The following is a 27,324-nucleotide window of genomic DNA, read 5'->3' as shown; positions in this document are numbered from 1 at the left end:
CACACCGAGAGGAACCTTCGCTAACCTGTTAGAAATCCAACCCGCAATCTCCTGCTTCACACTGACATGGAATCATGTGTTGCATAAGCTCATTTAGCAGATGCTGTTATCCACAGCAACATACTCCGCTTATGTTTTTACATACTGTCCATTTACGCAGCTGGATATTTACTGAAATAATCCAGGTTTCCATGGCATTGCCCCACCTGGGATTTTAACAGGTTCTCTAAGCATAACACTACGCTGCCATCCTAAATGTGTGACATATTCTATTCTCATGAGTAGATGTGAGACCCATGTCTTCAGGCGAATCTGCGTTGGATTTCAGAACAATTCCTGCTGTTGTTCTGAAATCAAGAATTGATATTTGAATCGGTGTGTGTGCGTGCGTGCATGTGTGCGTGTGTGTGTGCACACTTTTGTCTGCCTGTCTGTTTGCTTGTGCACAGCAGGACAATCTCTGCTGAAGGCTTCTATCAATGTGCTTCATTTGTTTTCCCTGTATGAATCCTCTTCATTTTTGGAGAGATCCTCAGACTCCTCACATCTAAAGAAATATTCTTATTCATTTTCTCAAATGGTTTACAGAGAGATATCCTCCCAGTGTAATAAATGGAAGGACTGTGAATGCTGAGATTTTTTGAGAAATCTGTCGTATCCTGTTGATTAATAAGTATTTCTGTGTTTTTTTTTTTTTTTTTTTTTGCTGTAAACTTAAATTTTAGGTGACTGAGTTAAAAATAGGGTGGGGCACTGCAGGAGTGCAGACGTTGATTGGCAGGCTCCAGGAACCCCATGGCAACAGTGCAATTTCATACTCGTGAATTGCATCAGGAAGACCTGTTTCTCTCCCAGGAGCTGTCTCTTCTCGTGCATTTCCAACGCTTGTAGAAAACTGAGACGGAAGTGCACAGAATTTTTATTTCTCTCCTTTTTTATATTTTGCACAACACAAATTGAATGCATGGTTAATGCAGTCTCAGGGATTAGGAACGTGGCCAGCCATGGTGCGTAATTGGCACTTGAAAATGAGTTTAATTTTATGGGAGGGCCGCCACCCTGCTGCCCACAAAAAAACTTGTTTTTTTTTTTGTTCTGGAAGTTCTGGAAGAGTGATTTCCCCATGTGTGGAAGAGGGATGGAATTGTCCTGATGTGATCATTTCCCTCAGCAGGGCATGATGGGAAAGGAGCCAGAAAGGGGAATTATGGGATAGTAGCCATGATTTCTTAATTGAAGTTAACTTTTTTGCCCCCTCAACTGAAACGGATGTTTAACACACAAAGAAGGTGGGGTGGAGGAGCAGGCAGACTGCCAGGCTACCTTTAGAATGAATCATTTCAGTGATGTTTAAGATGCACCTGGTTTGGCTTAAGTGTTGGTGCTGGGATGGAAGCATCCAGAATTTGGATTTATAAGGATACGCATTACCCTGAGCTAAGGAATGTTGTCACAAACTGTGGGTCCAGGAGAATCTTAGCGATCCAGTTTCTTAATGAAATTAATATAAATAAATCCCAGATGGACGGTCTATTTAAAAAGCATGCAGCTCATTTTGTGTGGAGTGATTCCAGGCTGCCCGGCAATGGATGTGGAGCAGGGCTTAGCAGTCACTGACAAGTGACTCCCTTGTGTTGGCAGCTGGTCCACATCATGTTGCAGTATCATTTTTACAAGTGCGGATATCGGCCTGAACACAGAAACAAAGATAAACCACTCTGGAGGGCCACTCGCTGACCTTGGATTAAAGTGAACATTTTGGACAAATCTTCCTGGTTTTCATAACCATACACTTAATAAATCAAATGGCACTATCCTGTAAAGTGATAATTACCTTTTAATGAAATTGGAACGGCGCTTTAGAAATTGTTGAAAGCTCTTAGGCTTCTTCGAATCTCATTAGTATTAAATGACTAAATTTGTCAGGGTGTTTGCTTCAGGATGTGGCACAGCACACTGTAAACTCACCAGCCTTGGTGTTACCTTTCCACACACTAACCCCCAAATCCCTCCCTTCATGAAGAACTGGATTCTCTGTTGAATTCCAAGGGTTGTGGTCATTCCAAACATGTGTTTTTTTTTTTTCTATTTTTGTTTTATTTATTTAATTTCTTTCATTGCTACAATGCCCCCATGTCGTGACTCACATCTGTGTGTGGTAAATTGCCGGAGAGCCGAAGCAGCGTGATCGGGGAATGAAGGTAGGACGTGATTGTACGCCCACATAGCAGCGTCGCTGTGAAACCCTCTCTAAAAAAAGAAAAGAAAAACTGTCTTTATGCAAGGTTAAACTAAGCAGAAGAGCCCCCGGTGCTTATCGCCTGCCTCTCTCAATGCGCGCGGACGGCATATTTTAATCTCTGTTTTCGAGACTGAAGACACCAAACCTCTAGCTGTCGCACCGCTTCTCTCGATATTGTCCAAATGACACGTTCCCCAAAGCTGTGATTCATAGTGGGGCAGTTTGGTGAGCTTTCATGCTAAGGGAAGTCATGTGGGGTTAATGAAACAATTTTGGTCCGGTGCAGTATTTCACTAACTCTTTGGCCTATGTTATCTTTGTACCACAGCAAATAACTCTTAGTGTTCCATTACAGAAGTCATTTTGTTTGTTTTTGCTTGTGTTTTTTAACAGTGTAGACAGAATAGGTCTGTTTCACTGCTTTTTATGTGGCATGCATTTTTAAAATCTAGATTCAGTTTTATCATTGTTGTTAAAAATGTAAGTCTAAAGTGCTAAAGTGGTAAACATTTCCCCTGTTGTCAGTTAAGAGACTTGAGGCATTTTAGGAACACATTGTAAGAGTCAAATCAATTGACATTGATTGACTGAGTTGATGATCACTTATTAATGGGAGGAAATCAATTCTGCTGGATGAAGTAGCTGATATCTCCTCTGATGACTTGTTAGCTCAGGATGTCCTTAAAAACCTAAGATAAGATCATGTGACACATCTCCTGAGGTTGTTCCACTCAATATCTCCCTCTGTCCCATAGACAGTTTCACAGTAGCCTGTTTATGTAGTTAACCAAATTTTGTATTTTTTATTTTAAATTTATATCCATAAGAAACCAAAAACAAGCTAGAATTACCAAACTTGCAGCATAGCTTAATTAGGAGCCTGACTGGCTGACTGTCAGACTCCTAAATTAGGTGGACAGCCAGCTAGTTAAATATGACTTTGAACAGGTAGCTAGCCAATGACAATTTTAAAGTGTCATTCACATCACTCTACACACCTGACCCTAGTTGCTGTTGGGGGTCACTTGGGGTGTTGGGTCCATCAAACTCCTCATGACTTCGGAAATGCTCAGTCATCCCGAGGGCCTGAGGCCAGATCATTTTGGACTGCACTGCCGGTGCACTTGAGCTAGCAAATTGGTGGTGTAACTTTTCCAGAATGCTAACCATGTGTCTCGTTATGCGTGACCCCAAAGTGGTAAAGCTCTGACACATGAAACTCTGTGTGTGAAAAGGGATATTAACTTCGATAACTTTAGTGTTTTATCCCTTGCTGGTGTTTTTTCTTCATCTGTAAACCCCTGAGAGAGCTTTACTACATTTAATGCAGTTGAATTTTCCAGCAAGGCAGGAGCTGGGGCCAGTGTTTGGTCACCTGTGTGCTCTGTGCTAACGGTAACGCTAACAGCTGACAACGGGCCATTGATCTTTCTTCAGGGCCTCTGTGGTGGCCCATGTTCCACGCTGCAGGCTGTGCTGTTCCAGAGACCTACGTTTATGGTGGCTCTTCAGCTGGAGTGAGACTGTACCATCTGAGCAAGCTTAGTGTACGCCCTTTCCTCTGTTTATGATTTTTACTCTTGAATTAGTCATGATTGACTCTGGGCTGCATGGGTTTGCAGAAAATAGGTAGAGACAACAGAATCTTGCAGGCACTCCCCTTGTTTAGCCAGAATTTCATGAATTCCTCAACAGAGAAGTATTTTCAGTCAGTTCAATGATTGATTTGAACTGTAACCTTGCCTGCTGGTTTTTGGTGAGTTCCACAACTTGAATTTTTAATTTAGCTCAGTGATTGGCTAAAGGGTTTACCCACCTCATTTCCAAGGCCTGAACTCACTGCTGCTTGAAAGGAATCCACAAAAGCCTGCAGACTGACCCTCCAGCACTAGAGTTTGCAACCCTGATTCCGTTCATAGTGCAGCCCTCCTGTCTGCTCCAAACCTTGTTTGAGGTGTTCCAAACCTTGGTGCCCTAACAGCCTGTGATTAAGTGTCTGCCTGCTCTGTCCAGTGATGTGGGTGGTGGCCATCAATGGTTGAAGCAGCATTGGGGCCTGATTGACAACATGCTGGCCCAGCCATAGCAACATTTTGGCTTAGCTAGACCGATGAATAAAGGAGACTTCTCTCAGTAACCTGTTCCCCATATCTAAATATTTCTTTCTTAATCCAATGTGTTCTGCAGTGCAGAAGAAGCTGAAGAGTGTAATTATCCTTGGCATGAATGGGCTCTTGTTAAGAGGAAATATGCCAGCACCACCTGATTCAAACTATGAAAAGTGTCATGGTCTTCAAAGACCTTCATTTAGTTGAATCTGGTGTTTTTGGGCTGGGCCAGAACAAAAACTTCCGCAAGGCCCCCTTTCCAGATTGGATTGAAGCATGACGGTCAGCTTTGCAGAGCAGAGGAATGAGAGTTGCATTATCTTGAAAGCTCACCCGCAGGCGTGTTTCAGCTTTTAGCACTGTTTTGTTTTGTTTAACTGTGTCCTGCATTGTGCTGTATCTCTCCTGATACTGCAATGCTATCGGAACATGCTGTTATGTTGGGTGGGTCCTTGACTGAGTGCTTGACTGAGAGTTCAGTTGAGATTTCCCATGGTAACCAGTTTGGGGGGGGGGGGGGGGGGGCTGGAGAGGCATCTGTAGCTGTTTTGTGATACAGCTTGTAAAGTAAACCCTCAGCCCTGCCTGCTGCCTCAACCGCACTGGCTTGTTTTCTGAGGAGCTTTATTGATGGGATTCCTAAGATCCGCAAAACTGTAGCCCTTCAGCTCCTTGCAATATTGGCATATTTTATATTCTATATTTTTTCTGCTGCTTTGATGCTGCTTTCTGTCTTGAAGAAAACATTTAAAACTACATGTTTTGTCCCTAAATTGCCTTTTGCCTTGAAACTATGGGCTAATTCCCTTTTATTGTTTAATGTGACTGAACCTCGTAGTTTTTCTTTGGCATGGATCAAATTCTGCACGGTGGATTGCAGAGCGTCTCTTCTTTTCTCAGGGCCCTGGATGGGTTTTTGAGCCATTCTCTGTGTAGCATCTGTAGCATCTTTTCACTGTGCGGAAAGCCAAGAGCCTCACGCTCGGCCCATCCGCACCTTATGCCACGACTCGGCTGAGATATGCAGGTTTAAAGCCACTTTGTTTTACAGTGGTGAATACCGGCCAGCAGTGTCCCACCGACACCCCTGACCGCACAGATAGGAGGAGTGGGAAGACCACCTGGAGTGCAGACCTTGAGCGAGTCGTATCAGCAAATTGAGTATTCTGGCAGACTGTAGGTGGAAAAAGTTTCACTCCGTTTTGCCCATCTGCCTTCAGTGTCACGTCTTTAACTTCTCTGCCTTCAGTTTTATTTTTGGTTGCATGTTGAGCTGGAGCAAAATGAGATGTCATTTCACTTCAAAGGCCTTTGAATTGAGCTGTATTAAAAAAAAAAAAAGAAATTAAACTTTTTGATTGTTTAAGGTCAAGCCTTTGCTTATTCATCTCTTTAAACCTCTTATGATGATTTAGAAGGTGCTGTAAATCTGCGAATCGCTGCAGATGGCTGTGGTGCAGATTTGACAACCAGCCAGCTTTGCAGCCGTGTAACGTATGATGGCGATGTATTGCTGGAAGTGTGGTCAGCTCAATTACCAGAAATAAGTTGTGGTACCACAGAGGTCTATTTACGGGCCCATGTTATTTTATGAGTGTGGTGCAGACGTCCCAGGCTCTCTGCGGTGAACGATTGAAGAGAAGCGGGCTGGGTGACTTGTGCAGTGAATTGGCATGGTTTTTACAGGGTGTGACCACTACTTCATCCAGCTTCTCTGGAAAGTAAGGACTGGCACACTCCTGTTTTACATAGTGAGGGGAATAGAAAGTGAGCAAAAAAGAGAGATGAGATCAAGAATAGATATTGAGAAAAGCTTTAAGGTGTAGGTGAGAGAGAGGGAGAGTGACAGAGTGAAGGAAGAATGATTAGCGAAAGATGGAGAGACGAGGTTGAGAGAAGAATGGAGGGACATAGAGACATGAGAGAAAGAGAATGCAGAGTGGGATGAACCGAAAAGGATGCGAGAGAGAGCGTTTGTGTTTGTGTGAGAGAGAGAATGATAGGAGGCGAAGAGAGCAAGTGTCATCAGTGTGGACACAGGGCAGTATGTGTAATAGCTTCCAGGTGTGAGGTGTAATGTGCTAATGATGGTAATCGTGCTTGATGGGCGATAGTGTGGTGTTAATCCTAGCAGAATTAAACTATTGTTTTTGACTGAGGAAAAACCAGCAGCGGTTGGTGTGAAGGCTCTGTCTAGTGGCACAAGCCGAGAGAGCAGATTGCATTATTCATCAAAAGCAGACATTCCACGTTTAAGATTCACCGCATACGCATCCATTCTACCGGCGAGATCTGCGCTAACCCCCCCCATCTACTCCTGCGAGATTCTGCCCTAGCTCGACGGCAGTTTCCTCGCTGCTGAAGCGTGTTGTTCGCTTACCGCACCGGGCGTGAGACGCACCACAAAATTCCTGCGAGCCTGTCTGGTGGCGCGGTGTATGGATTACATCATGCTCACAGTGAGCGCGCTCAGACTGTGCTGCTGTAGAACCGCCTTCTCCCAGCAGCCATACAGGGAGCTGCATCCAGCGGGGCTCATTGTGTGTTCGGGCACTGGATGCACCTCATCGTACCGTTTCTCATTTACGTCGTTTGTGTGATGGTGTGGTATAATATTTTATCATGTTTATGTTGTGTTCAGTTAGCAAGAGTGCTGTCATATGGGCAGTTTGAAAACCTAAGGGACTATGTACCAACTCCCTCTCCTCCATTTCCCCTGTTCCCCTCAATCTCTATCTTTCCTCCTTCTCCCTCCCTGTATTTCTACACCAATGTGTATCATCAGTCCACTCATCTGCGTGAAGTATCAAAGATGGTTGTCACTGCAGAAAGAAATGCTCATTTGTTTTGCGTTTTTGTTTCCCTGCTTTACAAGTCTGATTTCAGACCTTTGCGCCCTGTGGGTGAATGTACGTGTGCAATGGAACTGGAAAGCACAGGTGAGACACAAAAGGGGGGAGAGAGGGGTGTGATGATGAGGAAGCGTTCAGTCACTGTTCCCACTCTTTGGCTGTCTACAGGAGGGCCTGCTTTCAGAGCACTAACACCTTTCCATGGAAGATGAGGCAACGTAGCCACTCTGAGCTGTAGCCCCAATCACATGTCAACTCAATGGCTGTGTTTTGAAAAAAAAAACAGTATGCCTCAATAATACTGTAATAAGTTTTTTTTTTTCTGTATTAAATTTGGACACACTCCCAAAATAACATTCATTGCAGTCTTTTAAAAATTGGATTATTAGACCAGTGATGTAGTCATTGCATAGGCTTAATGAAAAGTCATTCTTTGGCGCCCGTTTTGCTTCAAAACATGGCTTATCTTTTAACCTTTTGTACTGGGAGGTACTGTAGTGTAAGAAATGTTTGTTCATTCAAGTCATTGCTGAATTTAGCTTGTTTACCCCCTCCCCCAGCCAATAAATGAAATGAAGTGTCAGTAGTTTAGACCTACTGAACCCTTAACTTGAAAGTCATAGAGACGGAATGCCTTTGGGTCCGTCTTTGGCATGCGGACACAGCTGTGGGATGGCGACAAAGGAAATAAGCCTCTTTTTGTTGTCAAATCAGCTTGACTTATTCCCAGAGATGTTTTTTCTTCTTTCATTTCATGTATTTTCATGTGGAAGGCTGGGAGCTGAGGGTTACAGTCTGCTCCTTCTGCCTAATTGAACCATTATAGAATGACTGTCATTTTAATGTTCAGAGACTGGCTTTCTAGCCTAATTGTGGGCCCCACTTCAGAGGGTAAACACTGTTTCACGTACAGAGGGGTCATTTGGGTGACTGGACATTTTAATCCAAAAGGGGCTTTGGAGAATATAATAAATTAGATGAATATGTCAGTGCTTTGGTTCCTGGCTGTACAGTTTGGATATTTGTGGAGGAGGCTGATCCCACAGAAACAGCCACTTTGCACTGGTCTCTGGTGCACCACAATTCTGCAATGCCCTGGTGCTCAGTCTTGGAGAGGTCTGTAAGTCTGTAAATGTAGACTAGAACAGGGATGTTTGACTTCATCCCTGGAAGGCTGCAGTCTGCAGGATTTGTGTTTCTTATTTCATTTTCAGTCACTAATTGCTAATCCTTGAGTCCTCACACCTTATTGCTAAAACCCAATTGTACCCTAGATTGAGAGCAAAGCACAACAATCGATCAAGGGCCATTGAGTGGAGATCTGATGGTGGCTCTGGTGCAGGGTCGATCATTGGTTGGAAAATGTCATGTGTGTACTGTAAGTGGAAGGAACAAAAAAAATTTTTTTGAGATTATACCATGGTATGTGTTACATGCGTGCTCACACGCACACACACACACACATCCACACACACATCCACACACACACACACACACATACACACACGCAGCAATCTTATTTTCCTGAAGAAGCAGTCAAAGTGGAAGAATGTCACAGCCTCTTATCGCAGAGCATTATCTGAACTTTATCTGGATTTTTCCCCTCTTGGGAAATTGTCAGAGAGGTTTAATCCATTCCTTTTCTCTTCTCGTTACTGATTTCCGGAACAGCTCCCCCCCCACCCCATGATTGTCGGGATGAGCTTGTTGAGATGCTATCTGCAAACTACGCTTCGGCGTAGACTGAATGTGCCCAGACTGCACTGGACGCTGTGATCCTCGGCTGATTACGTGATGAGTCTGGGCGGAGGCATGCAGAGAAAATTGCTCAAAGGTGCAGGCAGTGCCAGCTGCGTATCCTGTCTAGGTTTCTGCCATGAAGAGACGAGCACATGCATGGAAGTGCAAACTCTAATTGCACATAATGACTGGCCACTCTCTTCAGTCACTCTGGTAGATTATCCTTCCCCTGAAATCGAAACTGTATTTCTCCCCTTTATTTTATTTCATTTCTGCAGAAGTGAAAACACACTTGCTTATTACCTAGAATGGGCCTAAGTACAGAGGCTCATGGCTGACTTATGAAACAGTTTCAAAGCTCAAGTATTTGAGAGTGAATGTGGATAGAAATGCATCAGGTGTATTCTGGCAGGATTGATCAGTAAAACACATGCTCCATTTAAGAGTACTTTATCTGTGCTCATTTTTCCCTTGTTATATGACTGTACTTTTTTCTAATTTTGTCAAATTAGAAATAGTGAATTTTTCTGTCCAAGTGATATCATCCTAGTATTTCAACATACTTGCGATAGTGTCTTTTGAACATGTCTGGAACTTTGACAAAATGTGGCAAATATTTGGTTCAACGTTCATGGTGATAGCACAAAAGTACGTCAGAAAGCCTTAGCAATTAAAGTTAATCTAGTTATATCCTGGCAAATCTGGCCAAATTTGGTCATATTTTGCTTTCGCATATTTGGTGGTACGTATTCACCAATGTATGTGGCAGTAGCCTGCATGCTACCAAGTGCCTGAGTATCATAATATGCAAGTATGTGTTTTGGACCCCAGCCCAGGATGTGGCCATGCCAGAGGAGGAAGTGAATCTCTGTGATCCTGTTCCAGACAGCTCTCCTAAACTCACTCTGATATCCGAGTAAAAGTGTAGTCTCTCCCTCTCTCTCGCTCTCTCTTGCTCACTCTCTCTTTTTATTCCTTTCTCTTCCTTCCTCTCTTTCCCTCTCTCCTTCCTTCCCCCTCTCTATTTTTCTGTGCTTTTCCCTTCTTCTTTCTCTCCTCTTCTCTTTTACCCTGCCATTCCTTCTCTCTCACACACTTGCTTTGTCTGTCTCCCTCTTAGTTTTTCACTCATGCTCTCTCTCTCTCCCTTTATTTCCTCCTTCCCCTCTCTCTCTCTCTCTCTCTCTGTGACACTGTGGATGTCTGTGGGAATCCTAGGTTAAGCATGATAAAGTCACCATGCAGTCAGTTACTGGAAAGAGAAAGCATTAGTAGCTTATTGAAGAGCTGGGAGCTATTTGTGCTTTCCTGTCAAACCTGCAGGTGATTTATTGCATCTTGTTGCAGAGAAGGGAGCTTCCAATCTCATTCTCACTCTCATTCTCAGCTAAGCCCTGGTAACCGTCTTCTCAATATACCCCTCACACCTACTTCCATGGGTTCTCAGGCATTTCACACTTGCAATAGAGTTCCTGGAGTTAATTCTCCCCACCCCCTTGTAAATTATGTGGTTGGAATCTAGCCCGGTTCACATTTTGATTTATCTTAGGGAGTGAACCATGTTTGCTTCCCGTTGTATATCAAGTGCCTTTGAAGAGTATAACAAGTTAACAGCCACCAGCACCACAAAAGCTACGAGTCATGTTTGGAATGTTCATATGGAACGATCGTACCTGGAAACCTCGCTGCAGTACCTACGCTTATTTGGAGGTAGGAGGAAGAGGATGAAAAGGGTGGATCTCAGTGTGGTAACACTGCAGATCTGCAGGAAGCACTGAGTCAAACCAATATTTATAAAGTGTCTCAGAGTAGGAGGGCTGATCCAGTATCAGTCTGGCCTTTTGGCATGTAGTGGTTAAGGTTAGGATCTGGACGAGAAGCCTGGTTCTAGATCAGCACTCGTACTCTGAGGTATTACCACAGGCCCTAGTCTAGGATCCATTTGGTCTTTTAGCTGAAAATGGACATGGTCAGAATATAGACAGTGCAGACCTGATCCAAGATCGGCTTTCCTCTTCTGAGAGGCTTTAGGAGCACAAGTCAAGAGGTGGTGCCTGCCAGCACGCACGTCTGACTGCAGTGGGGAAGGGCTGGTGAAAAAAATCAAATAAAAGCAATGAAATATGTTTTAAAAAGAGGAAAGAATGCTTTCGCCTTCTCTTTGAACGCGGAAAGACGGCGATGCCGGTAAGGCAAGGTCGCACTGTTGCCTAGGAGATGCGCGGTTGCCAAGTTGATGTTATGCGGTTGACATTACGAAGGGGATGCGTGACTGTTACCGTCGCGTCGCTGCCTGAGTGATCCTCGAGTCTCTCTCACAGGGCAGGGCGTGTGCCGGCATGTAGTCTGCATCCCTCTGGCTATGGCCGGTTCTTACCTACCGCGCACAGTGATGCGTCGGGTGTGACCCGGCTCCTTCGCCATGTCGCTGCACGCTGCGAGACCTCGGCCCCCTCGACAACCTCACCCCGGTTCTGGGAAGGGAGCCGGCAGCTGGCCCCACCCATGCGATCTGCTGATAAACCAATCGTCAGGTAGTTTTTCTGACCAATGATCTAGCCTACATCATTTCATGTAGGTGGGAGGGGTTCCAAATGGAGGCGGAGATTCAAAGCAACTCTGCTCACTGGCCTATTGCGTACCACTGGTTGAAACTTGCTTTAACCAATCAGGTTGCAGTGAACCAGTCTCGCAAACTAAAACTTCACTTTCCTGACACATTTCCCTCTTGAGAGACAGAGGGTGAGGCTAACCTTCTGCTTCTTCCAATGTGTGAACAGTTGAACATCAGAAGGATAGAACAGTACTGCCTGGCACATCTTCTCATTGCTACAATGGTAATCTGAACCACTGCTTGGCAAATCTGCCAAAAAGTGGTCCAGATTCACATTGTAGCAATGAGAAGCTGTATACTACCAAGAACTGAAAGTGAAGGGGTGAGACATAAATTTGAAGGGGGTGGGGCAAATGGGGGTGGATCCTGAGGAATAATGAGAAGAAAATATGTTCATGCTGCCAGCTGAGTCACGGAGAACAGCAGGGGCTGGATAGTAATGGGAGGGGAAATTGAGAGCTTTTATTTGCTGGGTGTCATTAATATTCAAATGTTTTTGGGTCATTCTAATCTTCTCGTGCTTGTATCATCACAAACGCCGCCACCCCCACAGCCCTTCTTCTCTGTGTAATCTCGTTAATGGGAATTTTATTTACACCGTTCATTTTAGGATGGCAGAGTTATGGCTCTTTAATGCCGGGGAGCTGTAGCACCGGCTGTGGCCGCACCAGACGGCGGGTCACTACCTTCCAGACAGGGCTCTCGGGTGGGCTGGAGGGGGGGGAGGGGGGGGCGGTCATTTCAAGGTCGCTTTCATTGCAGTGGGTCGTCCTTTTATTTCGTTTGGGCCTGGCTTAGGTGGTGCTAATGGTTTTAGAATGAAGCCGTCTGTCGGAGAACAAAGCCGTAGCACTCATCTTCAGCCGTCAGCGCCAGGGTAAGCAGTGCAATTTCACATTCCCGCAGCGTCGCGCGGAGGTTTGCATCTTGAGAAGCATTTACAGATGATAGAACAATTTATGGTTTACAACTTTGGCATTTAGCAAGTGATTTTAACTAAATTGACTTACAGAAGGTGCTGGAATACCACCACTGAAGCTATTTTTTTGTTGCTTTTTTTATGGGTGATGCTCATTTACTTCAGCACGAACGAGTCTCGGTTTCATGCGCAAATGTGAGCGCGTGTGGAAATGTGCAGCTTATGAATCTTTCATGCATTTGTACCATGCCACCTCACACCATCAGTACCAAACATGTACCTCATACTATCAGTACCAAATGTCCCACTTGGACAAATGGGAAGAACAAGACCCAACAGGAATGCTTCTCTGGCCAGCTCAGGGTACGAGTTCACGATGGCAAGTGCTGTCAGTCGACAAACTTTCAATTAACTTGTTTGTTCAAAATAAGGTGGTTGCTAGAGAATGGTGTTCAAAAATTTCACCACTATCTGCATATGCAATAACCCCCTTTTTTAAAGTACAGACAGTTGGCCAGCCCCCTCAACACATCCTTGAAGGGGGAAAGCAGAGAGGGCAACATACAGAGAAGGGGGCCACAGCTCAGAAAGTCGGGGGCCCGCCCCACAGGCCACGCCATGCGTCTTGCCGACCCCCAAACCCATTTTAACTACAATACCCATTTTGCACCAAGCTCGGTTTCAGTCCGCCCGCTTTCTTGTAAATCGTGCTTCCCTTGTGGGCCGGAGTGATTCAGAGTTGTGCTGAGTGATTTGCGGGAAGGATCAGTACAGTAAGTTACTGTAGCTCAGGTGGTTTACTGCCCCTGTTGTAGATATTTGGAACTGGTGGGATTTATTGCCAGGCCGTAGCAGTAAATCCTTGCTTTACGGTTGTGGTTAAACCAGGGGCTCATGGCGGTATATATCAGTGATTTAATGATGTATTTCTCCCTACATTGTGTCACAAGATAGAAAACATCACAGTGCTCTGCCTGGATAATACAGTGCACACCTTATATACAAAGAAACACATCGTTCACTGTGGAATAAAAAAAAAAATATGTTAAGAAATGGTACAATGCCTATAAAATGTCATTTTCATTTTAAGAAGGCAGGTAGGATATATATGCATGAGAATATGCATATATTTATCATATATTTATCAATATATGTCTCTCCTGTTCAGTATCAAAATAATGGCAAGTTAAGAACATATTCTTCAATGTTTTGAAGAACCAAGCAAGCACTATTCCAAAACGAATCTACCTCATGTTGTCTACATGCTCTCATTTGAATTTTATTCTGTAATTCTTCTTTTCTCTATTTAAAAAAAATGTGGTCTTTCACAAATTTATGTGATCTATAAATCTCAGTAAGAGACTGCCTGGGGGATGGAGCGTTGTTTCCACATCGAGCGAATACAGTTTATTTGATCCACTCTTTGTGAAAAATGTAGCCTAGCATATTTTAATTTATGGATAAATGACCTCTGTATTCTGGAAACTCCTCTGAGTATGTTTATTCTAGCGGAGTTAAAAGGCTGGAACCCTCGATTGTCATTCGACACAGAATGTGTGATAAAACAACAGGGACCACCGTCAGACTAGTGTAATAGCGCCTACAAGTGTCTTATCAGAGCCTGCGAAGTTGCCTGGGTAAAGATATTTCATTATTGACCACAGTCCTGGTGTTTTGAAAGCCTTTATTTTCCATGTATTTGACCCTTGTTTGACCCTGTCAGAGATGTTTATTGAATGAAGCAGTTGTAGCATATGGCGAAACAAATGCTGCGCATGTACAGGGTATGTTGTATGCATCAGTGCAATATTGGAATTTGGAAAGTGATTAGCCTATATACAGCACATTTTATTTTTATTATATTTTATTTTATTTGCATGTGTTCCATGACCCAGCTCAACTGCTCTCATTAGCTACAAGTTGATTCCACCCCACAATTTGGGAACACAGCATGTCAGAACGTTGCTGTACTAGTCGATCTCAACGATTCTTTTCATTTGAATGCATCCAGCCTGGTTTTTAAAGCGACAGCCATATCACGCCTTGCGTTCAGTTACAGCAGTGTGACCTTCCTTTTTTGGATTTAACAGATGGGCAAAGTCACTGAGAATGACTTTTGAGTCTTTTTTTAAAGATCACAGTACGCGATATTGTATAAGGTATCAGCTCAGAGCTTCCTAAAAGTCTCTTTCCCAATGTGCTGTAGGCTGGTGATCATCTTTGTTTCTGATCTGCAATCGGTATGTTTACAACGGACAAGGAGGGCGGACATCTTGTTCACTCAGTCCTGTGTGAGATCAGGATTAGCCTTCATCATGGTTAAAGGCCAAAGAGGTCTTTGCACTTCTCACACAGTGTTAGTAAGTCCGTCTCACTGCATCCACGGCTGGACAGATAGCCGGGTAAGGGGCAGACAATCCTCTGGAAGGTGAGTCCTGTTTAAATTATGTCAGGAAGAAGTGCGGTTAAACGAACGTGTCTGAGAATAGGCGCTAACGAGCTTATTTGGGTTCTGTTCATCAATCGCTAAATGTCTGTGAAAGAGAAGCGTCTGTGCGACAGCTCGGTGAACGTGATGGGAGCAGCGCTGCTTGCTTTCATATTTTTCTCCGGTTTCCTTATTGACTAATGAACGGCAGATCGGCTCCTTTGCGCCCGATGATGCGTTTCCTCAAAGGGGGGAAGCTCATTGGTTTTCCTGTGCGAGCGCAGCTCATCGCCGGGTGACCTGACACGATCCAGTGATTTCTGCAGCTTTCTGGCGCGGCAGGAGCTGGCGTGACCTGACAGGAAATCATTAGCCTGTCCGAGGAAGTGAAAGGACAAGTGGGGATGCGGCCCTGATGGATGCAGAGCTTCCCGTCTGCTGTGCCGCGGGGTCCCCTGGGGAGCCCGTCTCCGGGCCCCCGGCCCTCACGAGCGGCCCCGCCCCCTCTATTCTTTCTCATCTTGCTCACAGGAAATTGGGTTCTCTGATACATTCCAAGATGGCCTGACCCTCGTTTTATAGCATCAGGAGGAAATGAATGAGTAGTCATGAAAAGGATGTTGATACAGGTCGGCATGGTAATGACTACTTCAAGTTTCACGGCTTGTAAAACGCACGGTATTCTTAGCAGCAGGTGTGGAAGTTAAATAATATTTTAAAACGGTGCGCTGCCCACAGACCTGCATCTTATTCCGTTTGGTTTCCTCTTGTGAATATGCAGTCTATTCCTGTGGTCTGTCCTTTTATGGGCAGCAGAGCTCTGAAAGGGTGAGTACAGGAACCTGGCTTGACCATGGACCCCAGATGGTCTTCAGATGGTACATCCCACTCACCCCAACGTGACTGAACCAGGCATGTTTGATTCTGGGACTAATCCAACAAAAAAAGAAAAGTTTACACTTTTTTCTGACCCCACACAAAAAGGGTTAAACCTGAAATTTGATTTGAGATGTGGTTGTTGCATTTTTATTTTTGTTCGCTAATTAATTTTTTGGACCACCTGCTGTGGCCAGGCAGAATGCGACTAATCGCCCTCATGTAATGACAGATGCTCCCTTTCTTTGAACTAAAGACTGTAGAGCCTTAATGTTGTCGCTGTCTAAAAGAGGAGTGGCAGAATACAACCGAACCAAGCAGGCTTGAATAGGAGCCAGTGTAACTTCCTTTATACACATTTCATATTCATGATTGCATAATATAGCGCTATTATTCACATTATTCTATTATTATGGCTTACTGTACATGCGGAGTCTGAACCACTCTGGGCTCCACAGTGACACAAACATAGCAGATTAATAAAACATGGTATTTCAGCCAAAAATGTGAAAACAAAATGCATTTATTGTAATATTATTGCTTCTTATTTGAACCCCACAGCCACCCACTCATGTTCACACTTCTTAAATGAGCCATTCTCACCCAAATCCCCTGTGCCTACCCCACCCCACCATTGTCAATGAGTGTAGGACTGCGATGACAGGGCGAAGTAGTTGGAAGGATTGAACATTTTGAAGGGAAGAGGATAGAATGAAATGAGTATGCAGGAGTTTACAGTAGGAGTGTCAGGCTGGAATTACAGTAGACGCGGAGCATTTGCACAGAGGTAGCAGTGTGGAGCTTGCTTCTTTTCGGTGCCCATGCTAGTGCATTACAGCTGTTACACAAGCCGTGGTCAGGCACAGAGAGCGTGTGAAGTGCTTGCTATATGTAGCGTATTCGACTGGCACGCTTCGCTTCCGCTATGCGAATGCTTCGTGTCCGCTGTAATTCCCGCCTCAGTCTAATGTGCTCACTCTACTTTGGTTCCTAGTAATTCAGCGTTTTTGCATCCTATTGCTGTATGTTTAATTTTGTACTGGTCATCTTCTGCCATTGGTACGATGCCGCAATACTAATCAATTGCCCATTTGGGACAAATTAAGTTGAACCTTGTACCTTTTCCCAGAATGCTTTGCCCTGCCTGGCTCTTCTATTTACTGGCACTGTCAGGAGAGCAGTTCTGCCTGTCTTCCACCACAGAGCAGATGCCCGCAGCCTGTAACTTGGTTCCCTCTCTGCCCAAGCCATTATTGGATCAGCACACTTTTTTGTCTCGTGTCTAAATGGCAAGGTGTAATTAGGGTACCTCTTCTGATCTTCCTTGGCAATCCAGCGATATTTCAGATGTCCATTGTACTCTTGAACGAGGTACTTAATCTGAATTGCTTCAGTAAATATCCTGCTGCACAATGTATTGCATGTATTCAAAATAAATATGTTAAACAACTGCAGGAGGTATAAGTTGAGAGTGAATGAGAATGTTTGCCAAATGCCTAAATGTAATTTAGGCAGTGCAATGTTATTCCCTTATGTTCTCTTAAATAGCATTTGCTGAAAAACTGTGTCCTTTAACTGGCTATGCAGCCAGGCTAAATGTAACCAGAGCTCACAGTGAGGCCATTGTTCAGAATCCCCATCTTACCCATTGATCCCATGATTCACATTAGATTCCTTTGTAAATGTTACAGTAAGGAGCTGTAAGGAGTCCATTAGACGGGTAACCAGACCTCCTCGGCAGTCTGGTGCCATTAAGTCACACTAATTGAGAGAATCCTATGCAGGACACCTTATTGTGGACATTGAATGTTAAGAATGAACAAATCCATTCTCACTGCCGGCATAAGAGGTGCTCTATTCTGCCAGAAGGGGAATCCAATTACCTCTAGTAATGACAAAGACAGGCCTACGTGGAGGTTATAACACATGGCAATTAATGCATTCAATGACTCCCCTGTGATGGAACAATTCTGAATCATTTGGCCATCTTCCTAGGCAGACTGGAGGTCTTTCTCTTCAGACTGTATCTCTGTTCCCCTCACTTACCCCCACCCCCTTACACTGCTATCTTATCTATTAGTTTGAGTTATTCTGTTATTTTTAGGGTTTCATGGGTTGTTGTTTTGTTATCTTTCATTTGTATATATCAAGGTCTTGCATTTTTATTCTTGGTTGATGATCACAGTGCCTTAATGAAGGCAGCCATGGTTACTAGAGGTTCTCTCTCTCTCTTTCTCTGTCTCTCTCTCTCACACACACACACTCTTCATCCCAGTGGAGTTTCTGGCGGCTTGTGGCATTACAATCACGTCTTAATTTTCCAGGTTTTTACTCTCAAGCTTATTTCACTGTGTAGTATCTCAAACTTTTGCCATTCAAAAACTGAACATAATAAATGAATGAGTTGGTTGAAAGTTCAAAATGTTAACTTTCCATTCCCTTTCCAATTATACTGCAGCCTACATTTTATAAAAAAGAAAAAAGCTGGCTCCCACATTAATGAAAAATGCATTGCAATTTCAAATAACATTAATTATATTTTCATGTTGTTAAGATTTGTGTACTTATCTTAGTTATCCCCTCCGCTGGGTAATTGGGATGTGTGCACAACACTGCAAATCCTACAGAAAGCCTTGACATTTACTGCCTCGCTGCAGTAATGGCAAATATTTGTTGTTTTCTCACATGGAAGAAAGAAATATTGGGTGTCAGATTAGGGAACACTCTTTCTGCCAGTGTCAAACATTGAGTCTGAGCTGTGACACTGAAGAGGGGTGAAAGTCATTGTCGGGCAGGTAATCCGCGGCTCCTGTTGATTCTACCTATGAAAGCCAAAGCAGGAGAACAACCTGGTATTCTATGAATATATACAACACGTGGAATCGGTTAATGCAACCAATCCCATGTGTTGTATAGAACAAACAATACAAAATTCCTTCTAGTGACACAACAGATGTCATGCAGCTCAGAATATGTCCACAAAAAGTACTGTATAAACCTCACAAAATGTGAGCGACCCGTATTAAGTGTAGAAAATAGACTGTCTATTATTGACTGTGCCAAAAATACGATTTACACAAATATCGCCTGATTAACCCTCAATAGAGGCATCCTGATTTTGTGTTGCTGTGATTAGCAGGTTCCACAAGTGTAATATATCAATTTGCTAAATCACCAGCATTAAATACTATCAAAAATAACACTATGCACAACTCTCATGCCCTCCCAGTCACAGTTTCTGGTTTGCTGTCTTTGGTGCGTTTTGTTTGAAGCTTAAACAACGTATTGTCGAAGTAAAAGTAAATGTAGTATTTTAAAAAGACATGGTTTACTCCCTCTCTAGATATTCCTGTTTACTCTGGACATAGTCTCCAATGTTTTGGAGAAAAACTGTTCCAGATTCTAGCAATGTCCCGCTTGGGCTTGCAAAACTGTCTGATCCCTGGCCATCTGACTGCTGTGTGCATCATTTCCAGGCCCGCACTTGTGGGCTCATATGTGTGTCCTCTGAAGTCTACTCCAGGTTTCACCATTTGCTTACTTTTGACCACATGACCCGACTGTCATCTCTCACACTGTAATCAATCCCGCCTGTCTGGAAGCTCTGTCAATCTCTCTAAGATAGTCCCTCTTTCTACCTCTCGGAGCTGTCAGGAAGTGCTCACTCTCATTTCTCTCTCAAGCTCCCTCTTCCTTTTGTCTCGCTCCGGCTCTCTGTCTCTTTTTTCCTTTTCTCCGCTCACTCGCTCGCTCTGACCCCCCTTCCTCCCACCCTCTGTCTCTATATCCCACTCTCTCTCTCCTGACCTTACCTTCCTGTCATTTCTACTGGGGGCCTTCCTGGCAGCCAGCAGCTCTGTCTGAAGTTCCCATTGTTTGCTGAAGCTCTCCGAGAAGGCCAAATCCAAGTTGTTTGCACAGGCTGCCTGCCTCTGCAGCGAACTGGATCATTAGTTTCTGGCTGCCTTCTCCCAACACACTTTCTTAATTAGAATTCCTGCTGCATGAATCAGTCTGTCCCCCGTCCCCTCCACGGAGGGCTGGACCGTTAACCATTAGCGCCTCGTTCCGTAGCTCCTCTCCAGTAACCACCTCCTGCGACTCTCCACCATCTACCCCTCAGCAGGGGCAAACTTCCCTCAGTGTCTTTTGTACTGTAAGCAGCCCTTTCTACGAACTGATTCTCCAGGTCTAATTAGGCACAGTAATTATGGACAGGGAACAAAGACAATCTTGTGTATTATTTACAGAAGTATAACAAAAAAATTTGGCAGTAATTGCATGCAGTAATTAGCCCAGCGGCTGGAGCAGAAGCGCCATCTTGACGGCCCTGATCTGCTCTGGTCCGAGATGCTGCTTTGCTTCATTGCAGAATAGAGCAGTTAGGGACACAGCATGCATACGTGAGACGACTGCTGCATGCGCATGGACTGAGACCTGTGTCCAGTGGGATGGGCTTAGCTGTGTGTGTGTGCGTGTGTGTGCGTTTGTGTGTATGTGCACATGGACATGCATGCACGTATCTTTGTCGAGCCTGTGTCACGCCTTCTGTGTCTACACAGCTCGGGGGGGTGGGGTAGCGCCCCTATGCAGCTTTTTGATTGGCCGAGGGGTTAGGTGTCAGGCCCGATGTCAGAATTGCTGACTCATTCGCACAGGGTTGGCAGTGGAGTCTGAAGAGGAGAGGTTGTGGATTGTAATGGATTTGGTCATCCAAAAAGATTAAAAGCAGGTGGAACTAATTAGACCTTACTCAGCATTATTGCTTTCACCCCGTGTTCCCTCTCTCCCTCCTTCCCTTTCGCCCTCTCTTCCTCAATGTTCAGTCATGCAGTCATTCTGTCACTGCTGAAGTTATTAAGCCCCAGGAAAGTAGGCCTGTGTCTATGAGATATACTGTGTCAGACACCCATGGGGTTAAACACAGGTGCTTTGTCTTGATACGAGTGCTTTTCCCTTGGAGATCTGTTAGCAGGTCCCTGGTTTGCAGCTTGTTCTCTACAGAACGCTTGAGTTAAGAAATGTGCTGGGCCTTTTACTTAGCAGGAAATGTGCAAGGCCTTTTATTCAGCAGGAAATGTGCAGGGCCTTTTATTCATCAGGAAATGTGCAGGACCTTTTATTTAGCAGGAAATACACAAGGGCCATTTATTTAGCAGGAAATGCACAGGTCTTTTTATTTATCAGAAAATGCATAGGGACTGCCCTATTTGTGCTGCACATGTGCACGCAAGCATACACTGTCCAATCCATACACGCATACCTGAATAACATTTTACGACATAGTCATGGTGAGAGAGATATCTACCACTCTAGCTAGTGGGAAAGATGGATAGCTTGCAAGCTTGTAAGAGGGATGGAGATATTTCTAGCTAGCTATAGCCAACTCTCTAGTGGTGTATAAAACCCAATATGTTTTGGTGTCAGTGTAAATAATTTCTCTATATCTAGCTAGCTAGTGTGAGAGAGATATATAGAGAGATTGCTAGCCAGCTTGCAAGAGATATATCACTAGCTAGCTAGTGAGATGGCAACAAATAATAATTATCAATGTCATGACCAAAACTATGAAAACTTAAGGATGGCGATATGGCAAATGTATGTATTTGATACGTTGTGTAACGCCTCTGGAGTGAACCAGCAACCAAATCGGTCACTGTGGAAGTGGGGGTTATAATCGTAAGGCGTGACAGCGTTGTGTCTCCTCGGTACCACTGCAAAACCTGATGGCGGATAGATCTGGCTGCGTGTGCATGCGCAGAACTGGTGCGCATACACGGTGCTAATCGGGCAGCAGGTACTGATCGGGCAGAGACACAGCCTTTTATTAGGCAGGAAGATTGCTAGTTTCTTTTTTATAGTCACACATTGGGGACGGTGTTTGTTTGGATGTTGTGTAAGCTTTTGAATGGATTTGAGGGTTATGGTGGGGGCGGATGGAGAAAGAGAGTTATGGATATGGGGGCAGTATTTTTATGAAGGTGTATGTGAGTGCAAGGGAAGACAGTATTTGGTTAGACGCTGCATCGATTAGGGTAGAAGCAGTATCTGTATGGATGCTGGGTGTGTGTGATGGAGACTATTTAGGTGGGGACAGGATGAAGGGACAAGTAGTGTTTGGGTGGATAGAGGATGGGGCGGTATTTAGATGGATATAAGGTGGGGTAGGAGTATTTGTATTGACAGGTAATATTTGAGTGTATACCCAGTGGAGGAAAAGGCAGACAGTATCTGGTTTGGGCCAAGGTGGATGGAGGAGTAGGCAGTATTTGGCCTGAGGCAGGGCGGAGGGGGAGCAGACAATATTTTTTGGTGGGTGCAGCATTGATGGAGGCATGGGCGCTGTTTAGATGGATGAAGGGACAGGTTGTATCTTGTTCTCTGTGGGTGGAGGCACAGGCAGCATTTGGCTACGTGGTGGTCCCGGTCTGGGCAATGTGCCACACCACCTCACCACTCTGACAGTGAGCGGCTTTAGCCCACTGTCCATCTGTTTGTGCAGGTTGTGTTTGTGAAAGCAGGGGCCCTCTCTGAACTGCATTAACAGGATATCAGGCTAATTAGCAGATGCTTCAGCCAAGTCTCTCTGTTGATTATGCCTGGTCTGAAATTGTTCTGTGGGCCTTACTGGGGCGGCTCCATTTTAAATTAGTTGATTTCTTTGGAAATCCCTGCTTCTGCTAATCTCTCCACTGTCAAATTCATAAAGGGAATTTAGCAATCAAAGATAGAGAAGCGCATTAAAGCTATCAGTTTACAGACAGTGCAGTTTTCAACAATGAATTAAGCACATATACTTTTGAGCCATGTCCTTGGTGCATGCATAAAGCTTTGGTCATGTAGCCCCCCTCACCCTCTGCATTGGTTTTCTGCTATTGTAGTATACCGAGTTTGTTCCACAGCTTAAATCATAATGCGTGGCCTAGTTTGAGGACCTGGTCTTATCTTAAGATGTAGCCTATAGCCTATATCTTTGTGTGAGCATATGTCTGTGAGATTGTGTGAAAATTTAAATGTTCCATGTATGTACAATAGGCCTCTAAATATTTCAAAATATTGAGTTTTTGGAGAAAAATAAAACTCTCACTACTTCATAGAATTAGTAAGAGCCCAGACATTCATAGAAAACCCTGTCAAAATGGCACTTCAGCTTATCTGAGGTAAGCCCAAATAGACATTTTTTTTTATCAATTTCTGTTGAATATGTTGAACTCCAGTTCTGTGGCCGTTCGAACCATAACTCTCACTGTCCATGTGGCCTGGCAGGAGCTCAAAGAATTACCTCACTTTTGGTCCTCTAGCCAAGAGAACTAATCTGACGCTTCTGTTCTGGTTGCGACACTTGCTTAATAGTGAATACATTGATTGCATTTTGGTTTCAAAATAATGTTGAACACCTGGTTTTTCATTATACTGTCATTCTCCGTACAGGCCAATCAGTTCTCATTGGTTACTTTCTTTTCACATAAAAGGAAGGAGGGTTTTTGATTGGCTAGTTATAGGCAATGATTGGTCAGTTATTTTCTTATAAATGGAAGCATGGGCTTCACTTCATTTAAATGGGAGAGTGGGGTCTGATCAGTTTCCTTCCAGGTTTTTGGCTCTTTGACTCATCATACACGTGTAAACGGTTCTTGTGCGGTCTGTGCTTCCAATGAGGGGGAGACCCCTTCCTGGAATTACAGATACAGCATCCCTATAAACGGTCTTGTCCGTGTGCTCTGAATGAGCAGAACCACTCAAAGACCAGGTCGAAACCTGTTTCTATTAACAACCGACCACCCACATACAGCACATGTAAACAAACAGCGGCACTTTTCATGGCGAGATGTCTCACCAAATACAGCTACTTAGCAGGTAAACAAACAAGGCTGTTAAACCTTTTTTATTTTACAGAGTACTAAACGAAACATCTGCCATGCAATTTAAACATGCCGTTTTAGGGTCTGTTTGGAAGAGCCAAGCATGGTAATGTTTAAGCTAGGGATCTCAAACAAAAGTCCTGGAGGGTCACAGCATCTGCGGGTCCTCTGTTTCCTTTTAATCTGTAGTAAATTTAGGCTTTTGGAAATGCAATTTGTTGACTCTAGCCAATCATTGTCTTAAATGAAGCACTTAAGTGTTGAAACACACCAAATCCCAGCAGACACTGCAGCCCTCTTGGGCTGGAGTTTGATATCTCTGCTGTAAAGGTTGTGGTTTGTGCTGGGAAGTTGGAGCTTTTGCCCTACGACTAGAGCAACAATGGTTCAATTAGAAGACAAACAGACTCTCCGAAGCTAAACAAGCCTCCCCGTTTGAGCTTTCATTGTTTTTTTTATTACACAAATGCCACTTGCACACACTGGAGAGAAGAGACTGATGGTTTCAATAGAGAATACATATTTGTATGTGACACCACGGCATTTTGTGTGCTGAATGGAATGCCGAATGTGAGGTGTGGGGACAAAGCTGTGAGATGCAGGAAATTTAATCCTCTCTCTCTTTCTCTTTGTCTCTGTCTTTCCCTCTCTCTCTCCCTATACCTCCCTCCCTCTATTCCAGGGGTCCGTTCAGTGTGGTGAGACGATGCATCAACAGAGAAACCGGCCAGCAGTTCGCTGTGAAAATAGTGGACGTGGCCAAGTTCACTTCCAGCCCAGGTCTGAGCACAGAGGGTAAGAATCACATGTCAAGAGAATATACTCTGAGTAACTCCAAATCTGTTTGTACAGTGGCACGTACCATTCCTGCAGAACAAGTGACCACGCTAGTTAGCTGTAACTGTCTCTCTCTTGCACTCTCGCTCTCTCCGTCTCACATTCTCTTAATCTATAGCTGAAATACTGAGAACAAGCATTTTAATTTCACCCTGTCTGAGGATGAATGAAACTAAATTCTCAGGCGGCGGTGGGTGGAGGGTAGTGGTGTCTCTCAGATTTTGTGAAGGGTGCAGGGTGATTCTGGAAATGCACAGCAGAAATTCTTATGAAATGACATGGCCTGGAAGTGAAGGGGAAAACAGGCACCACGGTCTGTGTGCTGGAAATACAGATCGAATGGAAACTTAACTTTAATTCCCAGCTTGTTTGATTTTTCAGATGTATTTGTTCTCAGTGTTCGCAACAGGAGCTTTTAGACGGGCTAAGATAATGTGTGCAGTATTACAATGGCCAATTTCGATTGCTGACAAAATCCACCAATTTTCTGAATTAAGTTTTCCATTAGCCATTATCGTACTTTCTGTGCTAAACTTGGGATGTTTCTGGGCTGATTTGTATTCACATCAAACCACTTCAATAATCAGAGAATGCTACCATGTCTGAGGCAAGAGTGAATTTCTGTCAGATGAGTTCCAAAGATGTGTTCTTCTGCCTCAGCTGTTTAAAGTTCACAAGCTCACTAGGTGAGTTCACTTGTTCCCGAAAGACAAATTCTGAATTTATTTCTTGTGCAATAATGTTTGAAGGCTGAAGTCTGTTGTCTGAATCGATAGTCTAATAATTTTCGGGTGAAGGCTATTTTAATACGAGAACACTAGAGAAACGCTTGCAAGACGCTGTGGAGGGGATTGACATTTCTAGAAGTATGTGAGGGCTAACGTATGCCTACCTGAGAGAGAGCAGCGAGGGTTAGCTCTGGAAATAGGCCAGTTGCCACCACGCACAAGAATTAAATAGAGGGGAAAATAGAGAGGGAGAAGGGATGCAAGGAGCTGGATGATCTGCAAACTCATTTGATAAGGTTTTTTTTTTAAAAAAAAAACGACAGCCCTTCGTCTTGTAAGTAAGCATATGATAAATATAAAAAACTAAATCAAATAGCTGAATTTATGTGCATAATGGTACTCAAACAGACTTAGACTGTTGGTATTGGGGTTTGAGTCATTTAAGGCAATAAATCGAAATTAAGTTAACGGATCGTAAAATGCCCGCAATGATCTGCAGAGATTTTATTCCCGGAAAGGACTGAATTGAAATGGAATTGAGCGCAACCCTGGTAAGCACAGAACAGCTGACTTTTTCTTAGGTGGGGCATATGCAGGTTTATTTGGGGGGTAGGTTGCTGAGATTACCCAGGGTCCTCCCCCATGCGTGATGCCTGCTGTAGTGCCGTTTGGTGTGAGCAGAGGGACGGCTCTCTGTGGACGAGGCCGCAGCCTCAGGCCCTGCATTACTGCACCCTGCTGCAGGATTCAGAGCTCATTTCCTCCAGATCTGTGCCAGTCTGAAAACGCTAAAGCTGTGCTGCAGTGGAACCAGCTAAAAACTCTCACAGGAACACGCGCGCGCGCGCGCGCACAGGGGCGATCACGCACATACACTCAATTATTTACATATGCACACACGCACACGTGCTTATGTACGGTATTACTCACACGTACACAGACTTGTATTGGGACAAAGACTTTTTTTCTTTTGATTTGTAGTCAGTCAATTCTCACGTTATTTAAAGTGCAGATTTTAAGGTTTTATTAAAGGGTATTTTTAATACATTTTGTTTTCACCATGTAGAAATTGCAGCAATTTATATACATAGCTGGCGATCTAGATTTGCTTGGTTTGATGCTTTTATTAAGCAAATGCATATATAGGCAGTGCAATTATGTTAAAAGCATAAGTCATGAGATGCTGGGAGCTCTGAATATGCACTTACCCATTTAACAGTGCCTCTTGGTGCAATTTAGAAGCTCAGCATGTAGCACGGTCTCCACTAATAAGTGCAGTAGAAAGGGATTCTGGGAAATCGAGCACACGCGGCGGGGATCCCAGCAAGCTTTCTGGGATGGGTACAGGCGCTTAAGGTTCATGGTGGAGCTAATCATTCCATTTAAATTATTTTTTTGTTTTGTTTTTTGATGGATAATTACCATCCCAACTTCTCTGCATCTTTGTACTGCTGTTGTAGCCCCAGGACAGTGCAGAGTGGGTTAAAACAAGAAATAATATGTGCAGGGGGGGTGGGGGGAGGCTTGGGGTCTTGTGCTGAATCCCCCCCAGATCCCTTTGGGTAGGTCTTGGCGCTCCACTTCTCTTCTTTCCAATCAATTCCCCCTCCCTCTTTTTTAAGATTGACAGGTACAGAACTCCATAAAATCAGTTGCTTCAGCATATCGATCAAACTAAGATGGCAGGTCTGTGCTCAAGAGATCTTTATTGCTTCGTGCGAGCAGTCTTAGATCAGTATGGTGAACAGAAGCAGTCGACTGTTCCTGGATCAGTGGACCATGGACTCTCTGTTTGGACCGCTGTGATGACAGATTTGTGGCTGTTGTCCAGAACCGTGATTGCTAATGTTTTTCTCTTGAATCCTTTGTAGCAGTTGTTGAGCCTGGTGTGTATGGTGGAGAGTGGCTTTTTTGTGGCAGGGAATTCTGGGAGTTTGGCATACAGGATGCTGTGATGCGCCAGGTGGTGGCAGACCTGTGGGTATCGGTGCCTGCCTTGTGCCATCTGTGACTGCCCTGCGACACATTTCCTCTTCACCATAACATGCTACGAATTAGACGCACACATGCACGCACAGAAACACGCGCACCCACAAACACCATCAAACGCACCTAACA

The 27,324-nt window shown here is 44.2% G+C and overlaps 1 protein-coding gene across 18 annotated transcripts in view; it reads left to right on the top strand.

Moving 5' to 3' along the window:
* caska (calcium/calmodulin-dependent serine protein kinase a) overlaps window positions 1-27,324 on the top strand; it is a 159,287-nt gene that overhangs the window by 43,233 nt on the left and 88,730 nt on the right. For all 18 annotated transcript variants that reach the window (XM_035407849.1, XM_035407833.1, XM_035407834.1 and 15 more), the window contains exon 2: window positions 24,324-24,436. In XM_035407849.1, the coding sequence (XP_035263740.1) occupies window positions 24,324-24,436 (113 nt within the window). The remainder of the gene's footprint in view (window positions 1-24,323; window positions 24,437-27,324) is intronic.

Source organism: Anguilla anguilla, chromosome 3 (genome assembly GCF_013347855.1).
Source record: "Anguilla anguilla isolate fAngAng1 chromosome 3, fAngAng1.pri, whole genome shotgun sequence".
NCBI classification, from domain to species: Eukaryota; Metazoa; Chordata; class Actinopteri; order Anguilliformes; family Anguillidae; genus Anguilla; species Anguilla anguilla.
The sequence above is the reverse complement of the archived record's forward strand: the minus strand, read 5'-3'. Positions and strand labels throughout refer to the sequence as shown.